The sequence below is a fragment of the Centroberyx affinis genome, unplaced genomic scaffold (genome assembly GCF_046629955.1).
Source record: "Centroberyx affinis isolate AG114_WGS23_722 - 3 ecotype Tasmania unplaced genomic scaffold, CSIRO-AGI_Caff_v1 ptg001928l_1, whole genome shotgun sequence".
Taxonomy (NCBI): domain Eukaryota; kingdom Metazoa; phylum Chordata; class Actinopteri; order Beryciformes; family Berycidae; genus Centroberyx; species Centroberyx affinis.
The window spans coordinates 18,660-27,500 of NW_027280290.1; the positions used below are offsets into that span (position 1 = coordinate 18,660).

Sequence of the window (8,841 nt, forward strand, 5' to 3'; positions counted from 1 at the left end):
TAAGTAACACAGAGATCCTTTCACCTGGAACACAGTTCAAAGTCTAATGTCTCCCTTTCAGTTCAGTTCCACAAGCCCCGCCATCACACCAACTCCCCCTCACCAGTGGATTCACACACAAACCGAGAGACTAACAGAGAATCTGCAGATGACTTGGCACAAAGGCCCAACGACCTGCGAGGAACTCATGGATTTCTACTCATCCAGTCCATTTTGACTCCCAAACAATAAAATTCACAGGACACACACACCACATCTCACCACATGAGAATCTCACCACATGAGATGTGATGAGATTCCAGCAAGTGCAATTACATCGGAATTGTTCTTTAATTGTGTTTTAAACTACACCAAACCAAAACCAGCACCCATCACAGTTACTGAAACTATGCTGCACGCAGTAATGTTGTGCAGTACAAGATATACTCTTTTTGACTGTGACAAAGATAGATAGAGTGTTTGTGCACTGACAGAGAAGAAGAGTGAGCATCTACTGAAGTTAAAAAGTGAGTGTACTTACAGTCGGGACAGGGCAGGGTTCTTCTGAAACAGCAACTCAGGAAGCTGCTGCAGTTGATTACGGTTCAGACGCCTGCGGCAGGGAAAACATATGATCAACCAGTGAGTGTATGTGTGTGTGTATGTCTGTGTGTGTGTGTGTGTGTGTGTGTCCTTGAGTGGGTGTGAATAATTTCTGCTAGCTGCTGTAGAATCGGCTTAGCCACAGGCTATTGTATTTCAGTGCTGCGCTGAATGTCACATAAATATCCAACCGAAAGTTCAGGGAAATTAAACTGCTAGTCAGAGACAGTGCCGTAAATTATCTCTGCACAGTTAAATTACAATGCTGCGCCGAGAAGAATTCAGCTCTCTGCTGACTTTCTCAGACGGAACAGCAACATTCCCATTCGAACAAGTGAATTAGAGCCATCAGTTATCTGAACATGAACAGATTGTATCTGTGGTGAACTATCAAAACAACGTGTTTCTAAATAACTTTAAAAGAGATGGATGAGCCTATTCAGGCCCGAAGCAGCATCGACAGGATTGGCGGTTGGCACCAGACTCCTCCATGTCAAACAACTAACGTCCAAGACTGGCAGGCTTTATGCAAATACAACAATTAAGCCAATGAAGAACAGACTGTTGCTAATCTGTTGGAAACCGCAGCTTTCTCCCCTCTGAATGGCCCATTGGAGGCACATGGGAGTGAATGGCTGTGGCTGTGGCAGAGAGGGCTGTGAATCTGAAAGGCAGGCTGCTGCCGTGCCGTCAGACACATTTAGACAGATGTTGGGCCCTGTGCCATACACTGTATACAGAGAAGAGAGCTTAGCCAGCTGAGGTGGAGATTTAGTGCGTAATGGGCATTAATGGTCTGTTGCTGCTCCGTTCACACTGAACTGTACCTGCTGGTGGGTTAGTGGCTTTTATACATCAGAGAAACGAGCCGCTTCATTTCCACATTGGTCTGGCACATGGTTATGTCTAGCCAATGTTTGGGATCAGTGGAATATGGAGCAGGAGAGAAAGGCAAGCAGCACAGACTACGGAGCACGGCCTCAAATTTGGTAATGTAAATTGTTACTGTGGGTTTCAGATCAGGGGAAAGTCTTTAAGTTAACCACTATGTGTGCATGCCTGCATGCGTCCATAAAGTCATCTGCTGTGCACGTGTCCATGTGGGTAGCACTATTGATTTGCTAATGAGCCTGGCTGAGGTGTGGTTGACTGTGTTTGTCTGTGTGTTTTCCCAGCCAGTTTACAAGCTGTTGAGGAGTCCTGGTGCTGTCCAGATGAGCCAGGGCCTGCGGTGGGGAGGCCAACAGCCTGAGCCCACACAACCCACTGAGGGCATTCCTGGTGGGCAAAGCTAATATAACGTACCCCCAGCCTATACTATACCCTCTCAGCACCATCTGACCACAATGGAATGACAAGGAAGTACCTCACACTCTATCCACCACTTATGGTTGATTCCTCCTCTGTTATTCACATTACGCTCAATAGAGTACAAATCGTTATTACTCTTGCAGTTGGTAGACGAAGTTGTCTAGTATAGTCACAAGGGGTGAAAATTTCATTTTGAAATTCAACTGACTGAACTGAAGTGAAATTAAGCCCAATGATGCAGTTTAAAAAATGAAAAAATAAGAGAAAAATTTGTTTTTTCTGGTGTCTACAAGCAACCCTGGGTGGTACTCACAGTCTCTCTAGCTCCTTCATGTCATCAAAAGCTCCACGCTCGATCACCCCAATCTGGTTCTCCATCAGCTGCCTGCATAGACAAAACACAAAGAAAGAAAGAAAGAAAGAAAGAAAAAAGAAAGAAAGAAAGCAAGAGAGAGAGAGAGAGAGAGAGAGAGAGAGAGAGAGAGAGAGAGAGAGAGAAAGAGAGAGAGAGAGAGAGAGAGAGAGAGAGACTTAGAAGCTAGCGGATACAGTGCAGCTTTGACTTTTTATGGGCCTGTGGACTGTCACCCCTGCTTGTTACAAAGTGCAGAGAAGTGTAGAGATGTGGGCGTTTGGGTGGCAAGACTTCTTGTAGCATGTGTACTCAAGGTGGCTACAACACCTCTCACACACACACACACACACACACACACACACACACACACACCGGGCAGTGGTGCGGACCGGGGGCACAGTGTGGAATCTTGGCAAAGGAAGCAGGGAGAGCAGCCAGGAAAGTTTTCCAAGGTGGTTCAGAAAGTGTGGGTCTGGGCTCTGGTGTGGTCCACTGGGTGCAGGGGGTGGGAGGAAAGGTAGGCAGGGGGTCAGAGAGTGTGAGAGGGGAAACTGAGGTGGGCTCCAAGGCTTTACAATTGGCAGGATCAAGGGAAAGAGGGCTGTGTGTGTGTGTATGTGTGTGCTGAATAGCATAGTTGGACAGTATCAGTGCTGCAGGCTTCAAACTACATCAAGTATATCAGTCATACACAAACAAACATGAATACACACACATACATACACACACACACACAAACATGCAGGCACGCAGCCTTTCCTCACCTACACTGCCAAAGCTAACGCACAAAAAAAAAGCCTGGGATGGTTTTGGAAGTGTTACAATAACACAAGGTCGGGAAGCAGAGAAAAGCGTCCAACAGCTTTAGAAGCAACAAGAGCTTTCCTTCATTACGTATACAACTGTTCTGTGTTGAAGGCAACCTCTCATGTCTCCTGTGAGGCCTCGCCGCGCTGCAACTCAGCAGTCTGGGCTTCCTCCCCATCGAATATAAATGCTAATCACTGTTCGCACTCCATAAACATAGAGAGAAAAGTGCAATTCACCTCCGATCTCTGTCTCATGAATTTAGATGGAAATGAAAAAAGAGATGAGTACTTTTGAATTGAGGAAACTTTTTTTTAACAGACAGTCTGAGCTCTTCAATTTCTGTGGTTTCTTTCTATCCACTTTTCTGATTGTTCCTCTATTGCTCTGTTTTTCCACGCACACACACATACGCACACGCACACACACACACACACTGCTGTTATGTGCCAGCCAGCCTCTCAGTGCCAGACAATCAGACAGAGAGATAGAGAGTGGTGGAGGTAAATCAGCTGGGTTGATTTTAGACTGAAAGGCTGGCTGGCTGGCAGCTGACTGTAAAGATAAATCCCTGTTCCTGTTGAACCCCCCCTTAGGGTTGTCCAGGGGTCAACAAGATCAAAGGTCAACCCACTGTTAGTCTTCATGCTGCCGACCCATAGAGGTCATACCCTCCCCAATATACACACAGACACACACACGGACACACACACCTACACCATGTTAATCTTCATATCTGATGTTGACTGACATTATTCAGAGAGGGAGCAGTGTATGTCAGTCTGTGTGTGTGTGTGTGTGTGTGTGTGTGTGTGTGTGTGTGTGTGTGTGTGTTTGTGTGTGTTATAGCTGGGGGTAGTGCAGTGGTAGCTGTGGGGGAATCAGAGGGTTTACAGCCATGGAGGTTCTGTCTTTAGTAACCCTGCAAGGAGTTGTTTCCTTCTTACTTGCCGGTGACAAGCTGGCGACATGAAGGCATTTAACCTCCATGTGGGGGGAGGTGGTGGCCGAGAAAAGGAGGTATGCGGAGGGAGAGGAGAGGGGAAAAGGAGCGGTGGAAACAAACGGGTTGACGTTGGGAAAGAAGTAGAGGACAGGGGGGATGGGTGACTAACGATAAGGCTCTAAAATAGTTGGGCTTCGCTGAGCAGTAGGAATTATGTGCAGCTCGCGTTACATTTAAAACATGTACAGGTCTGCGCAGCTTCCCCTTCGCCGGGGTTTTTAACACCTATAGCACAATTCACAAGCGCGTGCACACACATGCACGCACATATACACTTTACAACCACTTTAACACTATTACCTGAAGTCACAAGTGCTGTTTAATTTCACTGCGGAGGGAGTCAATGGCTTCACCTGCATGTGTTAACTGTGTTGAGGGCCTATTTAGGACTGATGCTTGTGTATACACTACTTCAATGTGTGGGAATATAGGGTAAGTGTGTGTGTGTGTTTCTAAGGGAGGATAAGTACTACTACAATACACAAATTACAGTGAGAGTGAAGTCCATTATATCACTAGTTGCAGTCACTCAGCAGCTTAATGTACTCTGGAGGAGCACTCTTGAGAAGAGCATCTCCACTCCACCGTGTTTATGCTAATTTGAACATTTCCAGCAAGTCTGTAAAACATGAGAGCTGCAAGGGTAGATATGCATGAACAAATAAATCAGACGCCGACTTGCACCACACACACACACACACATCACGTGACATTACATCACACAATCAGGCACATGAATATGAGGGCAATTACTTACAGAACACGGAGGTACTTGAGTCCGGCAAAGTCACTCTTGGTGATCCGTGTGAGATTATTCCCATTCAGCTCCCTGCAAAGACAAACACAAATGAATAATTGATCTGGATTCTCCCTCTGGGCCTGCTCAGCCTGGTGACTAACAGAGCAATCAGTGGCACAGAGGCTACTTGGTCTACTGATACCTGAGTCACACTTTTATGCTGAAGGTGCATACATAATCACACACTGCACACATATGCACATCCATGCACACACACACACACACACACAATGCCCTAGGCTGTGTGCCAAGGCATACTGTAAGCAGAATGTCTTGCTTTCAGCATTGGGGTTTCTATGAAATGCAAATTGCCCTGGTTTTGTGTTTGTATGCTAGACATATATTACAGAGAAAAAACTCAAAAGATGTGTTAAAGGGAAGTTTGCCCTCCGTTCTAATTCTACAGGGGTTTCAAACCAAGATATTAGAAGCCCCATTAAAATTGGATCCACATCTGAGCTGCCTGCTTGTCTTTCTATTCCAGCCCTCACCCCCAACAACCCCCCCCTCCTCCCCTTCTCTGTCTGCCACCTCCTTCTACTATTGGTGGGGATTAGCAGGAGCCGGTGGAGGGGATTTGGGCAGGGCCACAAGGCCAGCAAGCTAAGTGCTGTGGATATAATGGGAGCAGCCTCCCTGCTGAGAGCTGGCCCTCACTGGAAATGGTGGGAGAGAGGGAATAATAGATAAAGAGGAAGGTTTTGAACTTGCCATTTCGTTCTTAGGGCTAACGGCCCTCCATTGGCTGGCAATAATTCTTTCCAAAGCAACATGCATTCAGCGATTCCAATGGCAGCATGCTGAACTTGAGAGTGATATCCTCAGAGGTTTGGTGGATTCATGGGCTGCCTGTGCTGACATGAGAAGGGTTTGCATTGTCTTCTGTTGCCACAGAAAACCATGGAAAACATGTTTTTGTTTTTTTTAACCACTGTAGCAGATTGTATCCTCATGACAAAAGACAGCAGGCAATGCACGCCAGCCATACAAGCCACCAGGTGAAAAGCGTTGAGAGAAATCATAATCTGCAGTGTTTCTCTATGCTACTGTATCTCCTCAGCATTGCATGGGTCCAGCCTACTTCCCCGCCCCCCCTTCCCCGCCCCCCTAGAGCACAACCAAAAAGCTGGTTCCAAATCTACGCCGAAAGCACCGGTCTCTCTCCCTTAGTCACTCTCTCCTTCTCTCGTCTAATGACCACTCCAGGGACTGTAGTGCTATGCAGTGCGCAGGAGAACGGTCATTACAGACAGATGGTGTATGTGTGTATGTGTGCATGTGCGTGTGTGTGTGTGTGTGTGTGTGTGTGTACACAGGTGCATCGACAGGCCAAACGACAGGGCCACGGGAAATAAATAATGGACTGAGCTTCATTAGCCTGGGCTCCGATACACACATGTGCTGCTCATTACAGGTGCTTACGCAAACACACACACACATACGCACACACACACACTTCTGAGTTCCCAATGTCTTATCTTCAGGGTGGCCATTGCTCATGACACCCGGAGGAGCTGAAGGATGTAGAAAAAAAAGAGAAAGATGGAAGAGGAGGAAGGGGAGAGAGATAGGAGAGAGGGTTAAAGTGAGGAGTAGCTGGGGGAATCTGTGGGAAAATGACTCAGACACATAAACAAGCGAACCGACACTTTTCCCCTGTTCAGCAACGAGGTCTTGCTTAATCCTCTAATCAGAAACATGCCATAGTTTCTGAATGCACTCCAGGGAGTGACTAATCACAGAAATAGTTGTGCCGCAATATTGAATTATTTGAAGAAATATGAGGTAGTCAGTCACAGTTATTGTAAATTCCATTCAACTCCACGCAACTTCCACTCACTATCAGGTAGTACTCCATCTTGGATCCTAAACAGCCAAAGCATGGATTCAGCAGGTGATGCTGGAAACATTGCACAGGGATCTTGGTAAATTTTTCGGCAACATATTCATGTTACATTCTGTTCCACGTCATCCCAAAGACACTTTATTGGTTTGAGATCTGGGCACTGAACTAAAGTTACTTCCATGTGCCTTGAACCAGCTTGAGATGATGGCACATTATCCTGCTGGAAGTTTCCATTTGAAAAAGGATAGACTGTGGCCATGAAGGGATGCACATGGTCAGCAACAATGTTTAGGTACGCAGTGGCATTCAAGTGGTACTAAGGGGCCAATAAATGCTGTTTATGCTAAATTCTGACCTTGCCATCAGCATGTTGCAACAGAAACCAGGATTTGTCAGACCAGGCAATGTTTTTCCACTCTTCAGTTGTCCAGTTTTGGTGATCACATGCCCACTGTAGCTTCATCTTCTTGTTCTTAGCTGACAGGAGTGGAACCGGGCATGGCCTTTTGCTGCTGCAGCTCATCCGCTTCAAGGTTTGATAAGTTATGCATTACGAGATAACCTTCTGTAGACAACTGTTATACTGAGCTTACTTGTGGCCTGTGTGTTGGACTGCCACTGACTAGGTGTTTTTTTGTTTATTGCATTATTCTCAGTAAACTCTTATGGCACAACTACCGTGTGCCAAAATCCCAGGAGGGCAGCTGTTTCTGAGATGCTAGAACTGGCACATCTGGCACTAACAAACATATCACATACATCACATTTAAAGTCACATACTGGTCTTTGCTCATTGTAACGTTTAGTTGAACAGTAACTGAATCTCTTTATAGTTATGTTTTATTTATATGTGACTCACTGTCTGTGGGAGCGAACTGTATGCGTAAACAGGGAGTTGTACCTAATAAAGGGGATACTGGGGCCTGGGGGGAGCTTTTTATGAGAGAGGGAGATGAGCAAAGCACATGGTGCACAGGCCACACCTCCAAGGGGCCTGACCCCACCTGAGGATGTCTCCTGGCCGAAGGGTGACAACTGTCTCTGAGGTAACCTGCCAAATCTACTCCCCTGTCTGTGAGGTTCCTCTGGTGCTCCGGTCAATGGAAAGGAGCTGGGATTCACATCAGATTGAGACGGGAAGGAAACACAGGCTCATGCATGCACGTACACACACACACACACACAACCATACAAGCTGTAGCAGCACACAAGTCAAATGGTCAGTGAAGTCTGATGCTGAAGTCTGAAGTTCTACATGGCTGAAAGAATCTAGCTGAACCCTCAACTTAAATCCATCCTATTGACTTACAGAGGGGTGAGAGTATATGGACTCTAAAGACATTATACTCTATAGTCTGGAGTCAGTGGTGCTAGTCTCTGTGTTACACCGGCTCCACAGGTGGCCACAGTTAGGATTCTGCTGTCTAAATAAAGGCAAAGTATGCCAAAGTAATACACGCCGTCCACTTATCATAGAAAAATCTGCTGTGTATTAACCACAGTATCAAGCACGGGTATTTTACAGTCAACGGAGGCTAAGCAACGGCTTTTGGCACAGCAGTAAAGGCACGCTCACTCCCTTCATAGACAGATGTTTTCTAGTGCTGAGTTTGTGCGAGTCTTAACATTACAGCACTGCAGACGTATTACTTTAGAGGCTGAACATTATTAGGTATCATTCCCCTATTCCTACAGTGCAGGATTTCCACCACCAACTGCTTCAAGTCAAATCCATTCCATCCTCTGGAAACGCTGTGAGGATTCCCAGCGCTGACACACTTCCTGGAGAGCGGGTGGATTTATGACATCACTATCTAATCCTTCTTCATCTCCTTTCCCCAGCCGACTGATGGCTGGGAGTACTTCCTGGTGCACTCTCCCCGGGGTGGACATGCGTCGGTTGTGCTCGGCCGCGCCACATCTCTATAACTCAAAGGGGCTCAGAACACTGCTACAACGCTGAAAAACTCATTATGTTTATTTCTGCCAGCTGCTGGGGTCCCTCGGCTGAGGGGGGACCTGGTTTGAATTGAGCAACATTACATGAAATGGAACCCAAGGACTGGAGGGAGGATAAGCAAACACACTGGCTCGCTATAAGGCCTGCATACGCATACGCTCATGCGGATACAAAT

General features: G+C 46.5%; 1 protein-coding gene across 1 annotated transcript in view; it reads right to left on the reverse strand.

Annotated features, from left to right (window-relative positions):
* Positions 1-520: 520 nt before the first annotated feature.
* The window catches only part of LOC139653557 (slit homolog 2 protein-like), a gene marked incomplete at its 3' end in the record, with an annotated part of 16,776 nt that continues 8,455 nt past the window's right edge, over positions 521-8,841 (reverse strand). The window contains exons 2-4 of the mRNA XM_071530429.1: positions 4,819-4,890; positions 2,207-2,278; positions 521-592 (exon numbers count right to left, since the gene is read on the reverse strand). Of these exons, the coding sequence (XP_071386530.1) occupies positions 521-592; positions 2,207-2,278; positions 4,819-4,890 (216 nt within the window). The remainder of the gene's footprint in view (positions 593-2,206; positions 2,279-4,818; positions 4,891-8,841) is intronic.